General features: G+C 45.3%; 2 protein-coding genes across 4 annotated transcripts in view; one reads left to right on the top strand and one right to left on the bottom strand.

Moving 5' to 3' along the window:
• Positions 1–3,753: 3,753 nt before the first annotated feature.
• Positions 3,754–22,905, bottom strand: NEU2 (neuraminidase 2). 3 transcript variants are annotated; one of them, XM_042885323.1, is made up of 7 exons: positions 22,828–22,905; positions 12,010–12,214; positions 11,787–11,926; positions 11,445–11,670; positions 11,192–11,361; positions 6,100–6,304; positions 3,754–4,865 (listed from the first exon to the last, which is right to left on the bottom strand). In XM_042885323.1, exons 6-7 carry the CDS (start codon positions 6,298–6,300, stop codon positions 3,927–3,929), a joined length of 1,140 nt encoding a protein of 379 aa, XP_042741257.1. In that variant the 5' UTR covers positions 6,301–6,304; positions 11,192–11,361; positions 11,445–11,670; positions 11,787–11,926; positions 12,010–12,214; positions 22,828–22,905; the 3' UTR covers positions 3,754–3,926. The 3 variants fall into 3 exon arrangements, with proteins under 3 accessions (XP_042741257.1, XP_042741258.1, XP_042741259.1); XM_042885324.1 differs by having other exon boundaries at positions 11,445–11,597; XM_042885325.1 differs by lacking the exons at positions 11,192–11,361; positions 11,445–11,670; positions 11,787–11,926; positions 12,010–12,214; positions 22,828–22,905 and having other exon boundaries at positions 6,090–6,178.
• Positions 15,017–22,906, top strand: part of NGEF (neuronal guanine nucleotide exchange factor) — a 45,420-nt gene continuing 37,530 nt past the window's right edge. The window contains exon 1 of the mRNA XM_042885322.1: positions 15,017–15,635. The gene's annotated coding sequence lies outside the window, so the exon portion shown is untranslated. The remainder of the gene's footprint in view (positions 15,636–22,906) is intronic.

Here is a 22,906-nt window from a genome sequence, read left to right as displayed (position 1 = left end):
CCTAGGCTCTGTGCTGCGTGCACAGCGCTGCACCACCTCCAAGGGAAAGAAACAAGGTATGCTTGCAACAGGCAACAGTGTGGCTGCAGGAGCACTGCTTACATGGCAACTTTGGTTGCCTCTCCTCCAGCTACTCTGCCTTTGAAGGCAGTGCTTCTGCTCACTCACATTTGAGTTGTAATCCACAGCAGCAGCCAAATGGGACTGTGTGTCAGGAGAGTCCCCATGCAAAGCACACACAGCTCTGCACAGCCTTCAGCTCCCAGAGCCAGAAGTGCTGCGGACCACACACAGCATACAGGAGGGCTGCCCTCTCACACAGCAGGCAGAAGAAAGCAAAACCAGTATCTGTGGGCACTGAGCAGGAGATGGAAGCAGTACATCCCCATCTGCCTTCCTGGCACTTTCAGTTTTCCAGACATTGACTCTACAGCATCCAGCTTGATCTCAGCTGCTAGGATTAAACTGAGTGCACTGGAAATTCAGAACTGCGCAACCCTGCTAAATGGGCAGAACTGCAATATGCAGGGCTTCCTGTCCACGCTGAGCAAGCACTGTCTGCAGACCAAAATTAGCTCAGCAGGACCTGCCCTGCAGCTTCACTCAGTCCTACACAGGGTTTACAAGACAGACTCCCACAGCGCCTAAATAAAGTCTGACATTGAATTAGCTCTGAAGTAGCTAATTAGCGTTGAAGTAGCTCTGAATGGACAATAGCTGTCAAGCTGCAGTGTGGGTGCAAACCCTATTCTTCCTACTGAGAAGAGTATGTGTGTATTGCAAAGAGGCAAAGAGGTTGTGTAGCTCCTCTGATGGTCCTGCCTGGCCACAGTGTGCCGCTAGCCTCACCCATGCCGCCTCTTTGGGATGTCTGGTGCTCACAGCAGCTTCTTTGGAGCACTGTCATAGCAGGAAGCAGAATGGCTCTGAATGTCAAACAGTTGCTTGGCTTTATAGTGCTCTCCATGCAATGGATCCATATGACGGCACACGGTGGGCAGAGCTGATGTACAGAATGAGTACTGCTGGAAGGACTCTACCCTTGTAGAGCTTCTGATCTACTGTAAGTTAACACAAGGTAACAGAGAAACGTAAGTCCTGGTCAACCAGCTGAAGGACCAATCAACTGGCTTCCCATCCATCCCTCACTGACTTCAGCTTTTAGGACACTGCAGCTATTTCTTTAAAACGCGTACATCCCTGCTCAACCACGCTCAACTCACTTACTGGAGACATCAACAAGGGGATGGGATCCAAATGCACACAATGCTTATGGCTGTAAGGTGTGCAGGTTGTGTATTTCTAAAGAAAGCACAGGACAGCTGCTCAAAAAGTGCATCCTAATCCCCCAACACAAAGAGCTCTGTGATCCCTAGTGGTCAAGTGCAGCACTGCCTGAAGAGGAAATGGCATCTAACTTCCATCTCACAGTGCACTTCAAATAGCTGTACTGTCATCCCACAGTTGGGATAAAGAGCTTCCCTTGTAAAACAAAGGAATAATGGATACAGCTGTCAGGCAAATTCAACCCAGACTCAACAGCAGCTATATGCTAACTGCAGCAGCAGTATTTCACTTAAACTCACATTAGAGAATGAGACCACAGCCAAAGCACTGACACATTATGATGGCTGATCAAAAATTACACTGCTCACAGTCTACAGATGGAGCAAGCATTATTTTTTGTCATGTTGGCACATTTTTCCAAGCTTTCTTTCAGATGCTGCAATCAATACTTTATCTGACCAGTGTTTGCCACAGACGGCTGGGCAGCGTTCTATCAGCTGGCTGCAAACTCCCCAGCCTGCCCAGAGCCAGTGCATAAGTATTGTCTGTAGCAGCACTCAAGTTTTACAGTGGTCACCCCAAAATCATACCTGTATCCAGGCTGTGTAGTTCTTCAATAATGGCACTGCTGTGCTTGACCACATGAAAAATGCCCAGGAAAGGTATTTTCACATCATGAAACAAAAGGATTTCTTAGTATGCCTGACACAGGAAGCTGAATTAATAGGAGAGCTGTTAGCTTTGCTGAAGTCTAACTACAGGATTCCATCACTAGGCACCAACAGGCTCCTGGCCGCTAAAGTGGCCAGCCTACATCTAAAAACCAGATGAATAAAAGTCATTAAGTATTGGCTCACTGAACCACTGCGCGCTTTGCTGCTTCTGCAAACTGACACATTACCAACCTGCTGCTTGGGAAGGGCTCAAGAAATTGTAGGTATGTTTGGCAAGGCCACAAGATCTCTTCACTCCTTCGATATTGCAGCTTCCAGGTACACTGAAACAAACCCAGATGAATGAGAAGAACCAGGAGACCTTCTTTTCCTGTCTCTAAAAACTATAAGTAATGAACAGCAAAGGGGGATGCTGAAAAGCAGAGGCTCACATAGCTAAGCAGTGACAGTGCAAAGGACTCTGCAAGACCTGCTAGAGCTCCCCAAAGCAGATGAGAACACTGTGAAAGGGAGGTATTTTTCTGCAACAGTAGAGCAAACAAATGTTTTCCTTGGGGCTGTTCCACACATGCACACACACAAAACACAGCAATCAGCAAACAAGCTCAGGCTGGTTTGGAAATAATTTTTCCAGAGGCACGAGCAAAGCTGCCCTGGCTCTACGCACTGCCCTTCGGCGCTATTCACCTCTGGTCACTTGTCTGCTCACAGCGTGTTGCCTCCTTCCAAACCTCAGTATAGCCTCAGAATAGTCTCCCTCTTAAAAATTTGGGCTGTTCCCTTCTAAAAACTGCTGAAGATCTGTCTACTCTTGAAAGCCTTCCAGCTCAAGCACTCCCATGCTCCTCTGACATTTACATCTCTGCCGTTTTCTGGAAGCGAGGCAATGTTATTTTTTTCACACACTGTCCCATTGCTGGTAATACTCTATAATAACAGTCTCTATAATAACAGTCATGCTTGCAAGACATTGGTTTGTCAGAGATAACAGCAGTTACCGCATGGATCAAAGCTTAGCACTTGCATTAGAAAGACCAGCAAGTACTTCCCCTCCTGACTATAAATTGGGAGCTCCCTCTGCAGACCCGTCCTGATCCTGCAGGTCTGTTAGTGCCATTTCTGCCATCTGCCCGTGGGGCTGGGGGTGCTGCATAGGCCCCACTCTCACTGTCTGTGCAAAGGGAACCACTGAAACACACAAGGCTGTGGTTTTGGTACACGTGAGAAGCTGTAGTTACCAACTGCAGCACAAGCAAAAGGGCAAATAAGCAAGAACATACAGCACGGGAAGTAAGGAGAAGGCAAAGTTATGAAGAAGTCCCTAAGGGGCCTGGGAACTCAGCAAGCAAACCCCAAATCCAGTACAGAAGCAGGCTGGGAACATTTCAAGACGATGGAATTCCACAGCCTCCCTGAAAGCAGAAGGCAGCCAGCCCTGCCAATAGAAGGCTGGATGGAGCCGTCAGCAAGCACTGCAACTGAAAGGAGTGCACCCAGCAAGAGTCAGAGCAGTTTTCTGAAGATAACAGCATACGCAGGGCAGCATGCCCAGTGTCCTCTGCAGCACTTTGCCACCACTTGTAAATACAGCTCAGCTAAAATAGCTGCCCTTCATCCCCATGCAGTCCCTGAGCTATCAGCATGTGCATCTCTATCTGAGCCTACCGGAAGCCTTAAGGTGAGACCCCCCCGTATGAAAGTCATGCTTGCCTTCAGCATGTGATTTTTAAGATGGCAGCCAAGGGGGAAGGACGAGAAGAGGAACAGGCAATAGAAAACAAGACCAAACATGTTTAGTTTTAGTATGTTTAATAGACTTTGTGATGTAAGCATGCTACAAGACAATGCCCAGCGGGCAGCGCGGGAAGAATACAAAAATTCTTTCGCTGAAAGATGAGAGCTGACAGTGAAAAGAGCATCAGCAAAGGTGGTTTTCAGAAGAATCCCAATGAAAAAGCTCGAGACTCAGAACTCAGAAGGGAAGGCTTGCTTCAAAGTGAACATTACAAAGATTATCTCTTCACATTGTTTATGGATCCCATATTCAAAGAGGCAAGAGAACAAGGGCGAGCCATCTGGCCCAATCCCCATGTACTGCAGATCTGAGTAAGCACACAAGCCCTTGAAGAGGATGCTTGGCTTTGTCCAATGTGCTGGATTTAGAGGGCTTTTGTTGAGGTAAATTCCCAAATCTCTTCGGCCCCTTGGGTCTGCAGGATGAGTGTACAGCAACCAGCTATCTTGGCACCAGACATCAGAGGGAGGAGGGAAGGCAACAATGCTTCCATGACATCCAGAGGGAGGCTCCACAAGCTTTTCAACCCGCTGGCCTTCCTCAAAATCCACCCCGTTGTTGTGGCTGACAGCCTGGATTCTGGCTCCCTTGTTGGTCCTAGCATTGCAGTAGAGCACATTCATGCCACAGCGGTGTACCTCAGCTACCTGGCATTCCCCTGCACTCTCTTTTCCCACAAAGTTCCCCATCTCCCACGTCATCCCATGGTCAGAGCTGATGAAGCAGAAGGTATAAGAGACAGGGTGATGCTTAGGGTCAAGGATACGAAAGGCATAGGCAGGAATCACAAGGCTCCGGGCCTCATTGGACAGCTGTAATCCATGACCTGGTCCCACTGCAAAAGTGGCCCAGTTCTTGTACTCTGTGCTGATGGTGCTCTCGGTGATATCCTGAACAGGGCTCCATGTGTGTCCTTGGTCCACGCTAGTGACATAGCAGAGACGTACCAGGTTGGTCTTTGTCCTGAGCTGGTAGTGCTCAGAGATCTTTCCTGGGACAGCTATGAAGAACAGGATCAGATTCCCCGAGACCTCATCATAAACAGGACAGGGATTCATGGATCGGTGACCTTCCAGCTGTGCACTGATAATGGTCTCCATGCCGCTCCACTGCCAAGGCAGAGTGAAAAGAGACAAGAGTGAAACAAATACATCCAGGTTACAGCATGAGGATGCTCAGATAAAGTTACAGAACAGCTTGAGAACAACTGAGGAGAAGCAAATCTGGAGATAGAGCATAAAACAGGCATCACCAGATGTAAATTAAAAGAAATTAAGATGACTTGGATGATGCAGGACTCGCACGCTTTACCAAACAGGTGAGCTATGTCCTTTTTAAATGACTACTCATTGAGGAGCTGATAACTGCATCTCAATGCAGTAGGTGTCTGATGACACTTAAAAAACCAAAAAAAAAAAACCCAAAAAAACCAGCAACAGTAGTTAAATTGTAAGAAATTCTCATCAATATAGATATGACACAGACGTGCCAGGGTTAAAACATGCTCGTAGACATTTTGCTCTGTTAGTGCTTCTCAGGAAGTCAGCTAGATAAAGGAGCCCTCTTCAAGCATACAGCACACTGATAAATCCATTACATTCAGACTCCTACTCCCTCATTTTGAGTGTTACCTAAATGATACAACGCTGCAGGTGCAGTTAGAGGCTGCTTCTGCTAGGCAGACTCCAGCTCTTAAAGGTCCCTGTTAAAGGATTACTATTCTGTGATAAAGGATTGAGTTAGAAAAAGAAACTTCCCCTCCGCCCCCCCCCCAAAAAAAAGCCTTTAATGCATTTGCAAATGCAAGAAATGATTATAAATAGAGTATCCAGCACCCCCAGTCACCCAGCAAGATAACTGTTAACAATAATAACAACTGGGAGATTAATAAAGTAGCCCATTCGCTGGCACAGACAAACCAAATGACACTGTTTTGCGTGGGGAGACTAGCTGTTCTCAATTGCTTTTTAAACCAGAAATTAGTTCTAGGAAGATTAAAAAAAAAAAAAGCCAGCGATTGCTAATTTACTGCTCCCTATCTCTGTGACACTCCTCATTTCTCTTTCCACACCTCTGCAACTGCAGTAGGACTTGTGCCCTATGTCTCTCTCTGCTTCTGCTTCTCTGCTTCTACTACAGCTGCCCCACTTGATTTCCCCAACTATTGGGCAATCACGAGGTTGAATCCCAGCAGCTATAAAAGTAAATGCATTACTCATAGGCTATAATTGAGCAGGAGAGATCTGTTTAACTACAGAGGAGAGGGCAGATACATTCAAGTCCTTTGGGAGCAGGGTAGCAGTGTAGTCGGACAGTCTCCTCTATTTCCTTACCAACTGGTACCTGAACATGGTGTCTGCCTGGGTTGTACGTGCCTCTGCGCATCACTATGAGCTTGGCATGCTCATCCACCACATCCTCTCTTTCCTCAGCAAATGCCAGGATGATGCTGAAACGTGGCAGGTAAAGCAGGGCTGGAATTCGATAGCTCCACGTGCCATTCCGGAACAACACCTCTTGCTTGAGGACAGGAAACGAAGCCATCGTGCTAAGGGAATGAAACAGAAATGCACTGCATTTTAACCCATGCTCAGCCCAGCAAAGTACAACAGAAACAGATCCCACCACTTCTTGCCCTCTTTGCTCTTTGCTCTTCCTGCTCAGTGTGTTCTGACAGGCACTGAAATGTCATTCCTGCTGCTTTCAGTTTCATGCTCTTCTGAAGAGGAGCCACATACTGCACAGCAGTCAGCAACACAGACCAGACTTCGACCAGAAACAGCCTGGTTAATCTTACTGGAATAAAATAAGTTCTCTAAACACAGTAAATGAAAAAGCCGCCTGTGGTTTGTTTCTTCTTAATGAAATTCACAAGCTGAGATCTTTGTGGGTTTGCTTTGTAATTCAAAAGACTGACAATGATCAGACATTTTAGCATTTTCCCCTCTGAAAAGCATGATTGCCTTTGTTGGTGGTGTTTCCAAAACCCAGAACAGAACTAATGCTTTGCCAAACATGAACTTTGAGCCCCATAAAAACAAGTCACTGAAGCAATCTCTGGCCCTAGCTATGCCTCTATTTAAGGATAGTAAACACCGAGCATGGAAAAAGAAGGAAAACATCCTCTCCCAAAACATCACAAACAGTCTGAAAGATGCCAGCCAGCTGCATCTAAGCTGAGAGTGCCGGGCAAAGGCCAAGGCAGAACAAGAGGATTTATGGACTGGGTACTGCAGGTTTCTAATTGGGACGGGCCACTGTATGCCTGAAACATTATATGCTTTGCTGAAACAACATATGCTTTGGAAACGAGGAGATCAGCAGTATGGAGCTACTAATGGGTAAGGCATCAGGAGGGACTTCTGGTCCGCTGAGACTCTTGTCATCCATACAGCAAGTAAGAGATGTTAGGGAGCAAGACAATCACAGAACGGCTTAGCTTGGAAGGGACCTTACAGCCCACTCAGTCCCAACTCCTGCTGTGGGCTGGCTGCCCCCACCAGCACAGGCTGGTGCCCAGAACCCATCCAGCCTGGCCCTGAGCATCTCCAGGGATGGACACCCACACTTCCCTGGGCAGCAGTGCCAGGGCCTCACTGCTCTCTTCCTCTCCTTGGATCCGCTCAGCTTTCTGTCCTGTGGCACCAAACCTCTCTTGGGAACTGATTTATCCTGGCAAAAGCCCATTGGCTGAAGGGAACCGTGTTTAAGTTCTTCTTTAAACAAAAAGAAGTCTCTCATATGATGGACCAGAAACTGAAGGCATGAAAACCATGTGCTCAGCATAGATATCAGAGAGATGGGGAATAAAATGAAAACAAAATTAAAAAAAAAAAAAAAAAAAAAATATCAGGCCTTAGATCTCTGACGCATTGAGTGGGTAGGATGGCAGGGATAAGATGACAATACACTATGAGTAAGAAATTGAAATGCCTCCTACCTCAGCTGAGACAAGACTTGCAATGCTGCCTTGAGCACTGAAGATTCCCTGAGATTTAGATAAATAGGAAAGTGCTGTAGTAGTTATTGGGTGTGCATCACATCCTCACGTTTCTGAAGGCTGTCTTGATAACTCAGGATCTGCACTGTTTCAGCTAAAGCCAGCTGTACAGACCGGAGCCAGCCACAGCCCCACGGCTGCTCAGACGCAGAGCCACACGGGAGAGAACTGTCTCAATGGAATACTACTCCCTCCTCATTGCCACTTACAGTACATCAGAGCAGCTACTATACAGAAACATTACCAGGGATCTGATCTCAGCTCTCCATACAACATGGAAGAAAAAAAGGAAGACCTTCCTAGGATAAATAACGGTGTTGCTCACCGCATAGCGGCACGGCTCTGGCTACTCACACTGATTGCAGCCATGGCTGTGTTCTCGTGGTTCCTGAAACAGAAGTTCATCAGAGCACCTCCAGGCTATTTAAAGGGAGATTATTTCAAGAGATGTTAGTCAGCCTATCTGGTGCAGCACAGGTTCCATAGCTCATGGTGCTATGCTGATATTGTAATCTTTTTGCAGGGCAGGGCAAGAGGGAGGGGGGGAAACGAAAAAAAGGGATGAAAAATAAACAGTGGCAGAGATGTAGGCTACACCCATACGTTCTTGATGCAGAGCTGGGAAACCAGTGCCACAGAGGCTGTGCTGCAGCACAGGGGCAGAGAAGCCTAAGGGAGCCAAGTCCCTCCTGCACCGTCCTGCCATCTGCAGGCAGCTCTGCACCGTGCCCTTCGCCCCTGCGCTGAGAGATGCTGGGTGAGGGTGTTGCAACATTCATCTTTTCCTCTGATTGCCAAACAGGGAGTGAGGGAAGGTGGGATGTTAAAAGACTGTGAATGGCTGCCATAGAAACAAGCCCTGGACACAGCACTTGCAACTGCAGTTGAAGAAAATACTAGAATTACATGACTTTTCCATCTACCCAGAGATTAAATAGGTGTGCGTGTGTACACATCTACACACATTTGTGTACACACATCCTGTATGTAGGGAGTACATTAAGTCTGTACGCATATACACACATACAACACATCCATCTGTAGAGAAACTCTTCTATCTTTTTTGTTAATACGCTTAAAAATCAGTATTAAGTTCCTTCTGTCTTCTCCATTGGCGGATCATCAAGCAGAGATAAAGTCACAACAGCCTGAGTTACACAGAATTAAAGAGATGCAGAATCTTAAAACAGCTTAGGGCTACTGATATACATACAAAAAGAGCAAAAACTTGTGCTGCTTTAGCTACCGTCCAGCCAGCTGAAAAATGCTTGATCTTTCTCTTGACCTCTACCCAATGTCAAAGGTAAAAGCGCCAGCTACACTTCCCAGAAATAAGAGAGAAGATTTGCATATCATCAACAGAACATCAGATCCTGATCAGGACAGTCACAAGGCACGTTCAGAAGCTCAGACTCCAGCACTGCAGCAGCTCACATCAGACAGGCCAGACTATTAAATTGCCAGGGGATGCACCCTTGAGAAGTGCTCTGTTCAGGGCACTGACATCAACCTGCAGTTCCTTTCCAAAGCACCAGGGAAGCTGCTGCCCTGAGTACTCCATCTCCAGGTAGATGTGGGCAGACAGAGAAAGAAGTGCATGGTGAGGAAAAGGGGGAGTTAAGCTGGAGAAAACCATTACTCAGAACTTGCAAGTTATACAGCTGCAATGATTTCCAAAGAGGAGACTTGTTCCAGTGTGCCAGAAGAGTCAAAATAAATAGCAGTGGGCAACAAAGTGAATCTGTGACGGATGTGAGGCCCAGAACAAGCCTGAGCAGCAGAAAGGAATAGCTGCTGGTCATCTCCAGGAGTATCTGTCCTTCCACTCAGTGGAAGGATTCCTCCAAGGCAGCTCATGTGGTTCCTTGGTGGTAGTTTGTTATTGTTTTGTTTTAAATATAGGGGAGAATTGGCCCTCGTGTGTTTATTTTCTTTAACCCTCACCAAGAAAAGTGACTAAGCAGGATAACATTTCTACTGGCTTCAGCTTCTGTTGAAAACCTGTCCTTAACACGTTCAGATCTAAGAAGAAATGGCAGTACGTTTGCTCCTGCAGGAACCCAGACAGGGCCCAAGCAAACACACACAAACCTATTGGGAGAGACTGGGGAAAGGCACGAGGAACACAAACAAAAGAACCTGAAAGAGTAAAGCTCAAAACTCAACGAAAATTCTGCTTTTCAACACAAGCACAAGAAGCCAAGTCCTGCCCTTCTCCATTCAGTATCAGACCTGGACTTTCAGCATTTTCCATATAGAAGCAGCCAAACACTATCCTAAAATACTTTTTTTGTTTCATTTAAACAAAAAAGAAAACACTTCAATTGGGATACTGCACAGATGGGGATCAAGAGAAGCCATGTTCCTGTTGTACAGGGCTAAGAAATAGTAGACCCAGCCTGCTTCCAAAATATTACACAGTGCATTTTGACGTGCAAGCCTTCCCTCCTAATTAAATGGAATGATTGTACCTATTTCCACTGAAACTCAGCAGCAGAGAGCTCTAGTTCCAGCCTTCTCCTTAGACCAGGTGCTACACTAAATCTAGGACTCAGCCACTCTTTACAAGCCAGGCAGCACCAACACGTCAGCCTCAATGTCAAGTCAGAAGGAAAAGTTATCAGCGAGACCAGGCAAACAACAGACCTTAAACAAAAGGCTCTTTCCAACGTTCAGAATTCAAGACTAAGGGCACTTTAAGGAGTGACTTTAATCCAGCTGTCAACTGGATCAAACTTTTTAACTATGCTACAAACAGAAAGTTTTCCTTGTAGCATGAGCTTCGTGCCATACTTAGAAGGGGATTTTTAGCCTCCTTGGTAGATGCTTTCCTAAACAATCCATCAAGTTCTGCTTTCAAAACGTAGCTCAGCCTGGCAACAGCTCCTGTGCTTTATAACATAGGTTTTCTCAGCAGTACAGAGAAATTACATGAAGCAGCTTTGTTTTTTCTTAGCATATGTTTGTTTGTTTGGTGGAGGACTACACACACTCCTTCCTGAACCTCCAAAATGATGTATTTACCTTTTCTAGCTCCCAGCAACACCCGCCATTACGCAGAGAATAAAAAGGAGGTAAACAAAAGGAAAAAGAAAAGGAAATACCTCTCTTCAGTTTGTGCCTCCTGGAAGTCACGTCAAAAGTAAAGGGAAAAAAAAAGAAAAAAAAAAGAGAAAAGAAAAACACTCCTATTGAATACAAGAAAAGGGAGGATCACCACACTCTCACCAACTTGTCTCCAACCTACAAGATTATTTATGTTGGCAGCGATGTCAGCTGTCTCGGATCCCCCGGGAAGAGCCAGCAGCCAGCATGTATACACAAGCTGACATTTAAATAGCAAACCTGCTTTGCATAGAAGGGGAGGTTCCATGTGAGCAGGACAAATGCTAGGGAAAGATTTTTAAGCGTTCATAGTAATTAACGTGTTTCTACCTGCATGGATTGACAGGACTGCGTTGTTGCTGATAGTTACACCATTCAGCATGCTGTCATATCCTGGTCTTCTCGTCCCCTCATGCTGAGGAGGGTAAAATTCCTTCAATCTCTACATGCAGACTTGCAGTGCGTCCTCTCATAGAGCTCCTGAGCACCGTGAAAGTTTGCTGAAAGAAGTCAGAAGATGGATATAACAGCAGGTGAAATTGCTGTGTCAACCTAATGCATTCCTCTGGTTGGCTTTACCCACCTCCCATCCATCAGTGCACTGTTTTGAGATGAAGAAATGGGTCAACACAGGAATCTCCAGGCCGTAGTATGGGAACAACATGCTGGTGTATGCAGGTGCACTCCCCAGCAGCTTATGTGGAGGTGCTACCAGTGCCCATCTTCACCCCAGCAGCTGCAGTCAATGAAGCAATGAGCAGGGTTGAGTAGGAGGGTGTGAACCTGGGGTCCTAGCATGTAGTGGGAGGCTGAGGGAGAAGAGAATAAGGCCATTGATTCTCCCAGGTGTGGCCTGCCTAGCTTAAAGGCAGCACCTGCAGCTTCTACTGCTGGGAACAGCCAAGCAAATGCTTTCGTGATGTACCTTGAGCTGCTGGTGCAACGTGGAACTGCTGTTGTTGTTAGAGATGGCCTTGCCTTTCCTTTTCCTTGTTGTTTCTCTTGCTTTACTCTCTTCTCTACTGTTTCCATTGCTGCCATTAATGCTTCTTGTCTCTCAATTTACTGGGGGAAAAAAACAATAACAACAATAATCCTGTAAACAGATCTTGCTAGTAATGTAAAGGGACAAAGCAAGGCCTACTCACTTGACAGCAATTGTGATTTTGATCTGTGCAAGCCAAACACAGAGTTGCAAGGGTGTGGATTTACAACCAACCAACTTAATTAAATTCTTTTGTGTTACCATCTTCCCTCTCTCTTGAGCAACCATGCCTCCTTTCTTGTGCCAGTGCTGATGCTCATCTTGCTTTGGCAAGCCATCAGAGGATGTCAGTTTGGCAGAAAACTAATCTAGGGGGAAAAAAAAGGAAGAAAAAAAAAAAAGTGAACAGTTTTCTGCTGGGTCACTGTCCTGGACTGCATCAGCAGAAGTCAGACAAGCATCAGGGGAGGGAGCAGGAGAACAGAGCTGTTGACACAAGGAGCAGACTACCTCTCTGTCTGGCAGCTGGCCATTACAGCACATTAGCTACGTCATAAAACCACACCCCATATTTATGAACCTCACCTTAGCTGGGCAAGCAAAGTATTGCCTGAACTGAGAGACGCAAAAGGAGCCCCAGGGCATTTGTATTTTGTTGTATCTGGAATCAAACAATAGTCAGCACAAGGGAAAACTCCTCAAGAGACAAAGGCATTGATATCCATGAAATAATAACTTCTAACCTGGAAAAAATCCAGACAAGCAAAACAGGCACCATTAAGAAAGAAGGAAAGACACTGGGAAGGCTGCTAAGACAGTGCCAGAAAGCAAGACCAGAACAATTGCTTTGTGGATTTCACCTTTTTCCCTGCTCCCTGGCTAACGGCTGCGTTGCTCAAGTGGTGTTGTGAGTCACATGCTGCTTCTGCAGTCAGACAGCCCACAAAAGCAAGTTTGTTTCATACGCATCACTTTGCTTGGCTCTAGCTTAAAACTGGTTGTCCATTTCTGCTTAGAGAGGCCCATCCCAAATGTGGCTGGCAGCACATGCTATGGTGGCAATGCTCTGTGCTCTATAGCAGCAGCACCTGGGTTGTAGGCTGGCTGTGCCTCTGGCCACCTCCCAGTCCCCACTGCCCTCACCCTTCCTCCCCAGGCATCCACACAAAGTGGGTTTCTCAGTGTAGATGTGCTGGGCTCAATCCCCCCTGCTTCCTTCTGCTATAAATCAGAATCAGTGGCACAGTGAAGTTTAAGATAAGTCTGGGGAGAATCAAGCTTGTCATTTCTGTTATTCCACACTTACTTCATCGCCTTTATATCTGATTGTTGTAATGAAAACGTTTTTAAAAAGGTTAAAAAATGCAAATGGGGTGTGTGGGTGCATTAATAAGAGGATATAAAAATAATGCAGAAGATAATGTAATGAAAGAATACTGAACAATGGAGCATTTGCATTTGGAGGACCATGTTCAATTTTGGGTGCCACGTCTTAGGAAAGGTGTAGCAATAGCTGCAAGCGAAGGCTAAGAATTCAGAAGCTAATGCTGGCGAGTGTATGTGAAAACAAGTAGGGAAACAAGAGATGTTGCAATTAACAAGAGCGACACACGGTCCATTAAAAACTGTCGGCTATATTTCCTTTGCAAAATGTTTAAACCTGAATCCACTGTTTGTTAAACTGTGAGGAAGGCGGGCAGGCTCGGGTAGTTCTGTGTGATGGCTTAGCTACAGAGCGTGGCGGCTGTCATCAGCCAGCTAACATTAAAATCGAGATGCCCTGTGTGGAGTCAGGCTGTAGGAGAGAGAATTACACTGTTTTGCAAATTTTCAGTTACAACACTATGGGCTGCCCTCCAGGTGTTAGGCAATATGGCACCATTTGTGCAGAACACGAGTCCTGTGGACCTGGGGGCTGACTGCTCTGTTAGCAAAAACAAAACTGAGAAAAAGCCCAAGTAATAATACTGAATCTAACTCATGCAAGCGGTCACTTTCCCAGCAAATCACAGACTGTTAGTATTTCCCTTCCTTGTGGAAAGACTTGAGCAAAATCACAAACATTTACTTCCTCTACCCAAGGAGCACCGCCATGACCCTACCTGTCTGCTTTCTGACCTTCCACAGTGAGCTTTGTGTTCCTCATGGGGAACCTTCTGTCCCCTGGGAAAGACAATGTCCAGTGCCTATAATACGTGGCATACCTTTCTGCCATTCACTCTTCTCACTGGGACCAGAAAAAGGAATACGTTTTATTTTGGTAACAAAATGGAGGGCAATCTTTAGAAAGCAAAAAGAGACACGGTGAGATTTACATACAAAAAGAGGATTGTGGAAGCAGGATTTATCTAGTTCTCAAAGTAGCAAAGCGATGAGGAGTTGCTCCGTGACAGCTTGGTTAATTTAATGACAGAAAAGTGCAATAAAACCGGATTCTCTTGCCTTATGTCCCCTCCCAGCTCTGGGGACACTGACAAACAAGTCTGAAGCATGAGGTCCACCTGGGAGTGACTCTTGTGATAGCACGTCCCTCGTGTCCCACTAGCTTGCAGAGCAGGAGTGCACAGTCTGACGGTGACTTTGAGTAATCATTACAAGAGTAATTGCTGACAGCCCTGTATGCCAAGGCCAGGCCCTCAGCTGATATAAAGGGACAGTGGCATTGGTGGTCAGAAAGCTATGACAACCAACCCCAGATTAACCAGAGCTTTACTGAATGAATATTTGGGTGTCCACAGGGTAGATAGGGTGTGGGCAAAATACAGTTGCTATCACAAGAAACAGGGTAATGTTACAACCAGTTAAAACAACAGGGCAGTTGGCAAGTCTGGTGAACTTTAAGAAAGAAAGAAAATCATAGGAAAGGCTAGCATTAGCTTCAGCAGGAGATACGATGCTTTATGCCATTCCATCTGCAGGCTTACAAATAGCAGGTGAGTTGAAGGAGTTCCAGGATGAAGAAAAAGCTGTCTCCTAAGTATAGCACTGCATAGATATCTGCAGGAAGTGGGGTTTTTTGGTCTTCCTTCGAAGCACTGGGCTCTAAGCTGCTTGCAGAAGAGAGACATTCATTTAAGCAAGCCCACTTGCAAGCACAGCAAATGTAAGCACAACCTGAATTGGAAATCAAAGTATTTCGGGGGAGAAAATTATAATGCATTTGGATGAACAGTTACAAAAGGCCTTGTAATAAAACCAGCTGGGTCTGCTACGTTCCAGGTGTCCCAGAGCCCAGGTGTGGGAACACACATGAAATGTGAAAACTGACAGGCTAAAAATAATCACAAGCATGTAGGGTTTGTCATCTCAAATGGCTGGAAATAATGTAAAGCAAGAGCAGTAGCTCGGCCAGTGGAGCTGAAAAGTGTGATCAAATGGCTTTTGCTGTTTCCACGTACTTGAGTTGGCAGATTTGAAGAGAAGTTTCACCTAGTTTTATACAGGAAGTTTTACAAAGCCCTGTCAGTAAACCTTTGGCACAAGCGGTGCAAAGGACCTTCAGAACGTGTTTGTACTGACTTACCTGGCTAAAGGGAAAGCTGTTCCTTTAAATTGTTTGCTGTGGCTCTGGAAACTGAGCAAACAAAGTCAGAGGGAAACTTCCCTTTCAAGTGGAACTGTCAGAAGGTACAAGGACTGAAGGACAGAGATCTTCAATAGGACACACCTGCATCGGGATTCAGAGCTGAACTGCAAATTTCTAACAACCTGGGGGAGTTTAGACCTGATTTGTTGGACACACCTAATCCTAATGGCAAATGAGAGCCTGGTTCAGCCCCAGACTGTCAGGTGAGTAAAATCCTATTCTGGGGGGATGCTAGAAGAGGAGTGGTCTGAGGAAAAAAGCCTCAGAAAGGCACAAGTGCAGTGCCTGAGAAAGAAGCGGCTTTGCTCTGCCAGCAAAGTCACCCTGAAGGGACCCCGTGCAACCTGGATGGAGTGCAGCTGAAATGCCGGCTGGTGGAATGGAGGCACTGCTGGCACAGCCCGACAGGCTGCACATCCAGCAGGGAGGAAACCCAGGCAGAAAGGAGGCTCAGACTGCACTAAATGGGCATTAAGGTGACCAACTAAAGAGCAAACATCCCCAGAGCAATCAATCAAACCGTGCGTCTTTTTCCAGGGGCAGGACAAGCTGTGATTTTTTCCTGGCAAATGTTTGCGTGTGATCTTGCTTTTAAAAAAACAAAACACAGAAAGAAAGAAAATAAAGGCAGGAAATATGAAAAACAGCCTGTTTTCCTCCTAAGGGCAGGCTGATCTTTCCCTTTAGCTGAGCTGTCCTTTCTCTCTCAGGAGACCAATTGCCCTGTATCCACTGTGGCTGTGAATGCCATCCCAGCAATGATAGATATTTTTAAATGCGCCAAGTAAACAAGAAATCAAATCTCATAAGAAAGAGCTAGCTCTGGAGGTATTAACCTATTGACAGATTCAGCGTTACAGCAGATCTGCCAGCTCCAGACCCAATCAAAAGTAGGAAATGGCACTGAAAAAAATACGTATTTTTAAAAATGTTTTCCTGAACATATAAAAAGGTCCAACTGGACTACATTCATCTCAGGAGATGGATGGAAATTTTGTTCAGGACTGATCTTACCCAGGCTCAGATAAGGACTGACAAATCCAATCCACTTTAAGACCAGCTGTAAATATAAGAGTGTGTGTGAAACACCACAGTAATTGACAGAAAAGAAATGCCTGGAGACAAAGAATGCATTGTCCCACACTGCCTAATTTTGGGAGAACATTTGCAAGACAATGTAAAATGCTTTAACTATGTAATTACCATTATCTGTCCCTGTGTGTGTTGGCAATGCCTGGGGTTTTTACTATAAGTCTGCTTTTGGCAGGAGCTTGTTCTGAGTATTTCTGTCAGCAGTAATATCACCATCTTTACCACAATAGTGTCTGGAGGCAATGTTTCATGTTCCCAAGTAACAGCCCATGGAAGCACCCCCATGGGTGACGGAGCACTGGAACAGGCTGCCCAGGGAGGTGGTGGAGTCTCCTTCTCTGGAGATGTTCAAGACCTGCCTGGACGCCTACCTGTGCGACCTGCTGTAGGGAACCTGCTTTGGCAGGGGGGTTGGACTTGATGATCTCTGGAGGTCCCTTCCAACCCCTACAATTCTGTGATTCTGTGATTCTGTGATAAGAAAAACTGACAAGATTCAGTGAAATCTAAAACAATCTAGAAACCTTGGCTCCTTCCTGCCATCTCTTTCCTAGCCAAAATCAGCTCTGAATCAGATAATCATGAAAAAACAGATCTGGCTTAATCTGCAAAACCTGGACCTTGCTGTCCAAAAGGGGGCACTTCCTGAGACAACGACCCCCTCAGCTCAAAGGAAACTTTGGGAGAGCAACAGGGAATGACAACTCCAGACAAAATACCTGCTCTTGGGTTAGGAATGTAGGAAAATGCAAATGAATAGAACAAAAAATAGATAATATCCAAAGAGGTTTTACTTTCTTTTTAATTCAACTATTATCCAGAGCTCTTTTGAACCGAGATTCTGTCTGTGCCATACTCTTGCTTGAGCTCCTTGCTGAGTTCCTGCTCAAGTAGCTCCCAAGGAAAGGCCGTAGGAGAAACATAGTAGAATTTATATAGTATGGTGCAGTTCTCCTCCTCTAGCAAACAGAGGAGTAAGACCCAGGAAAATCCCTGACTTGTTCAGATTGCCCCGGGAATTGCAGCAGAGCTGAGCAATGAACCCTGCCCTCTCAGGAGCTAACTCAGTGCCACTGCCGTGGGATTTCCCCACACTCATCCCCACGTTGCTCCTTCCATGCTTAAAACTGGGGAGGGAAAGAACTGCTGTCAGGGGAAAGGTCTCAAAGGAGAAGCCCTGCCAATCTTTTCCAGCACTTCCACTCTCTGAAGTGAGCTACGCAACTGTGGTTGAGGAGACTGTGTCACTTGTTGGACAAAAAAATAAACACAGTGCAGATGCATATGCAGACAGCGCTGCAGGGGTGCCTGTTTTTTGGCAACACATCGCTGCCTGCTGCTGTAGCTGGCAAACTGGATGTGACTGCCAAAGCCCAGAACTGGTACCCCAGTCCTAGGACAGAAGAAACCGCTCTGCACTGGGAGCAGCAGTCCTGCCAGCACCTGCCTTCTTGCCAGGGTCTATCCTCTTGGGGCCAGAAAGAGACATTCTGGAGAAGTTTGTATTTCTGATGCTGCACAGTTTCCAGAGTTGCTCATCAAGTATTTTTTCCTGAGCACTTGCACAATCAGTCCAACAGGCCATAAGAATAGCATCCGTTTGTACGAGGTTTTAATTTAGCAGCTGACAAGGATGGCCTAGCAGCCTTCCAAACCTGCCTGGCATTTCAAACCAGTAGAAACCAGGTTAACAAGATTCTGATGTCTGTCCTGACTTCTGGCTTGCTTGCAGCTACAGATTTGCAGGCAGACTCATCAGATGCTCCTTGGAGCCTCCACCCAATAACCACTGGGGGAAAAACTGAGAGCTCTACTATTCCTTGATCAACAACATCAGCCTCTTCTTTCCCTGCTTCTTTATAAACTCTTCCAAATAAAACTCCCTTTGAGTTCTTACCTCTGCAGTTCAAATAACCACCCTTGCTCATGCTTCCTTAACAAGTGTCTCATACACAACAGCACATCCAGAAATAGGAGTGGATGACACTGTTTTTTCCCCCAAGAGCAGCACGGGTGTTGTCTGCCCCAGGGAAACTGGGCTTGTCTGCTTACTAACCAGTTTGTCTTGAAAAGTTTCAACCAAGACATCTGCTAACCCCATCTCCACGTAACCTGGCATTACTAACCCGCCCTGCTTCCAGTGAGGCATTCTGCCCAGGACATTATTTCTCATACCATGTACTTGGCTAAACCATTTCATCACTAACTAAACTTCCTAAGCCACAGTGTTTCAATTTTCAGAGGCTGTGGCATTTCTGGACTAAGCTTTATGTTGTATATTCTTTCCATGGCTGGAATGCTCCACATGAAGAGAACAAATGAAAAGGAACGAGGACCCTCAACTCCCTTTTGCATGGCAGCAGAGGCAAAAACATTTCCTAATCAGCAGGGAAAAGGAGAGGATATGGGGTTCCTCTAGAGACAGGTGTATATAAAAATGTCAGTGAGGTCAGAAGAGCAAGTCATGTTTTATGCCTTCTTAAGATGCTCTCCACATCTTCAAGCAGGGATGTACTTTCACCACTGTGTATGCACTAATTTAAGGAAAAGAATAAAAATAAGGTCAGCTTTTTCTTTAATTAGTTTTAAGAGCTTATAATGAAAACCAGAAGGACTGGTAGATTTCCACTTTTACTCTTCTGTGTGCTTTATAAATTAGGTTAACTCTCACACACAGATAGAAAATGTGTGTGTGTGTGTTTATAGACATGTTTATACACACATGTAAAATAACTTCGGAGCGGGGATACTTTAACATCTAAACTGTAGCTGTATCTACTGCAGGAGGCACATGGAAATAAGCATGGAATGCAATAGGGTAGGGCTGGACTACTCTGAGATATAGGGACCAAACAAATATATCCATAAGCAGAGACTGCAATTACTGATTATATACAAGAAAGCACGTATTTTCAGTCATTACTTTTGAATCAAAAAAGTAATTAGTTAACAGCAGAAAAGATAAATCATTCTGGCAGCAGAAAAATACGTAGTTATTGAGTGTTACTCATTAAGTGTATATATATTGATGTATATAAGTTAATTAAGACAGAGTAGCTGCTATAAACACTCAATTTTTCACGCAGAGGGAGTTGCATGAAGGCATATCTGTTCCTGTCATGTGTAAGTAGCCATTTATAGGACACACTCACTTTGTATCTATGTTTACACATGTACACTTCTACCCATAGAAGGTCCCACAATGCCAGACTGAATTCTGGAGACATTTTTATATCTAGGCAGGCCGCGTGACTCATTTTTAGCTGCTTTTAATGTGCTGGTTTCTCTCTCTAAGCCTCGTTTGCTTGCTCTCATGGTGTCTAATGCACATGGCTTTGGAAGCTATATTAAACGAATCCAACGTCTTTATTTTTAGTGTCTGAAGTGTTCCTAAAACAGGTTCTCTGTAGCATATGTGCAAGACATAAAGGTTTTATTGTCACAAGCGTGTAATTAACTGCATAATTCTCTCTTGGCCCTGCTTGCTGTAAATATGGTACCATCGCTAAATCACTGCAACAAAACCATTTTGTTCCACTTTTCACCTGAAAAACTAGCTCAAAATCCGAGTGGCTGTAGTTTGATGCTGTTAGGAGTGGTGGTAGCAACACTTCTGTTTTCAAGAGATATACGAAATACTTGGTTTTGTAAACGTGTAGGGCCAAATAATGTAATATGCTTTCAGCCAACATCCCCAGACTTGTCTACTTTATCTCTCTGGCTTCTGCTGTGAACCTCTCTGGTCTGTGTCTCACTTGCTGGTCAGCCTGTCTCCGTGCTCCAACCTGGTTTCTCCACTCCCCTGCCTTAATCAAATATTACCTCGGCCTTGTACCTAGATAGTTCAAATTCTTTTGTGAAATGTCACGTACCTTTGCTTTGGACAGGCCCGTGTGCTTAACTGTCTCTTGCAGCCATTTAAAAGAAAGGGTTGGGATTGCTGGCAGCTCCAAGGAGGGCTATCCCAACCAAAAACATAAATACACGTGTAGCCAGGCAGCAGAGTGGCCTGATGGCTTTAGTCGTGGCCGTTGAGGCATTAGCAGGCTCAGCTGCCTTGCATCCTTCCTCTGTCAGCCAGCTCCCCTGCAGCAGGGGTGGCACAAAATGGGACATGGGAGAGCGCCTGACTGACAGCACTTTGAAGGCTGCGCGTTAGCTCAAACCTCTGATGAGGCTAAATGAATTCACAGCTACATCTGCCACAGCCCAGGGCTGAGTCTGTGGGCGTTGCTATTCCCCTGACTCCGACAGAAATATCTCCCAATGCAAACGCAGGCCTGAGCCTGTGTGGAGCCCTGGTGCCTTCAGCAGGGCCCACCTGTTGTGGCACTCCTTCAGGGGCTGGCAGCCACGTGAGCAAGAACAGCAGCAGATGAGTAAGGCCTGCTGCTGGATTTGGGACTGTGCCCCTGCTTTATCCTCATGATGATGCACAGTGGAATACTTTAGAGATGACATTCCAGTCTGCTCTTAAAGTGGAGGAACAAGAGGAGAAAAAAAAAGCCATGCCTCAGACACAAGGATGTAATGGGGGAGTGGTGGCGGTGGGAGGCAGAGACTCATGCTCAGTTTGCAGAATCAAAGCATTTTAGAAAGAAACTAATATGATGTAGCAAAATAAGCATGCTGAAACTGTATTTAAAGAATTAATATTAAAGAAGCCACATTCACCGTGAGAGGTTGAAGATGGTTCTAAAAGAGCCCCATCTGGTTCATCAGATAGGCAGGAAAGCTGCATCCCTACATTCAACGTGCAAAATCTTCCAGATGAGGTCATTAATTAAAACAAGTTTGCACACACAAAAAGGAAGAAAAGATGATATGGTTGTCTTGACTTTCTGCAGTACAAAAACACTACAGCAGAGACAGTAATTTCTGCATTGAGCCCAATGCTTTCCATGGTGCCAAACATACTTTAAATGAGCATCCAGTCTCTGTGTCAGAATTTAAGGTCACAGCAAAATGAACACACTGCTACATAATTCACTGCAGGGGTTCACTGCCCTCTGTGCTAAAACACTTGCCTTCCTTCTGGTCTGACACAATCCTTGCATGTTTTGTGTGCCCACTCAGGCAGATGAATGCTCTTATCTTGTCCACGGTGGTAGGGATACATTAGACAATCATATGAGGGCAGTTCATCTTCTGTGCCTGTGTGTCCCTATACATAGAAACTGCACAGTCAGGTTGTACTCATACGAGTTAGTTCTTGCTTCAAAGCATACCTGCATTGCATACCTGGAGACTTCAGGCTATCTCTGCTACTGATCGAGCAACCTCCCAGACTAGGCTACAGCACTGTAGGACACTGACAAATGAAGCATTTTTCATTTCAAAATCACCGGGCATAAGCTAAGCATATACTAAGCACAGTACTTGAAACTTTTCAGTCAGATAATAGCCTTTGCCTTATTTTTAAGGGAAATAACATATCAGGTGATTACCCAGAGCAACAAATTACGAGGGGCAGCAACAGCTGTTGTGCTGGAGCCCTGCAGGACTGCTGCTGAGATTGGGGTCGTGGTGTGAGATGAGGAAAACAGAGAGAGCACATGTGAGTCCACAGAGCCATGATCTCAGCTTTCAGGGTGCAGCTCCTGCTATAAACAGTTGTATTGCCCACTAGATATAACTGATTTACAGAAAAAAAAAGTCACATTATTTAAAATGGGCAAGTAAAATTTCCATACAGTCACATTCCTGGAGGTTGTTGAATTACATGTGAGTCAAAGTGCATATCTCTAACATTGCTATACATGTATCACTTGTTGCTTTTCACTGTTGTCATCTTTCATTGCTCTACAACCTTTCCCCTGCAGTCTGTTACTTCTTGAACTGCAAGATAGTATTTGGTTTCAAAGCAAATTCAGTAGATGGTGACGCTGCAGCAAGACATGATATCAGAATATGAGGTGAATGCAGTTGGGATAGATTATTCCCATAACAAGACTTGGCACTCAGCTGCCTGTGACTATTATAGGTGAATACCTTTGTCAAAAATTAACCACAATCACTTAGACAAGGAGAGCTGTTGTCCACACCTGCTTGATTCATTCCTTGTCTGACATTGAGTAGCTTGACTGCTATCAGAATAACATAACTTTGAGTGTATCCTTTAAACCCATCCCTCTTATTAACACATTTATCCCTCTTATTAACACACAGCAATTGCAAGTCAGGACTGACATATATGTAATGTTTTCCTAATTTCTTACAGTACTGGTTGTCTAATTGGAATCACTGCCTTCAAAATTACATTCTCTTCTTGCATTCTTATTAATGAAAGAAAAAAATACTTACATTCTTCATAGCCACCATAATAAGCAACTCTCCTTTCGCTCCTGCCTCTCCTAGAAAACAGGCAAGTCTTTCCCTCCTC

The sequence above is a fragment of the Lagopus leucura genome, unplaced genomic scaffold (assembly GCF_019238085.1).
Source record: "Lagopus leucura isolate 7727_CA_CO unplaced genomic scaffold, USGS_WTPT01 Super-Scaffold_100049, whole genome shotgun sequence".
Lineage (NCBI taxonomy): Eukaryota > Metazoa > Chordata > Aves > Galliformes > Phasianidae > Lagopus > Lagopus leucura.
This window is presented reverse-complemented; position numbering and strand designations above follow the sequence as displayed.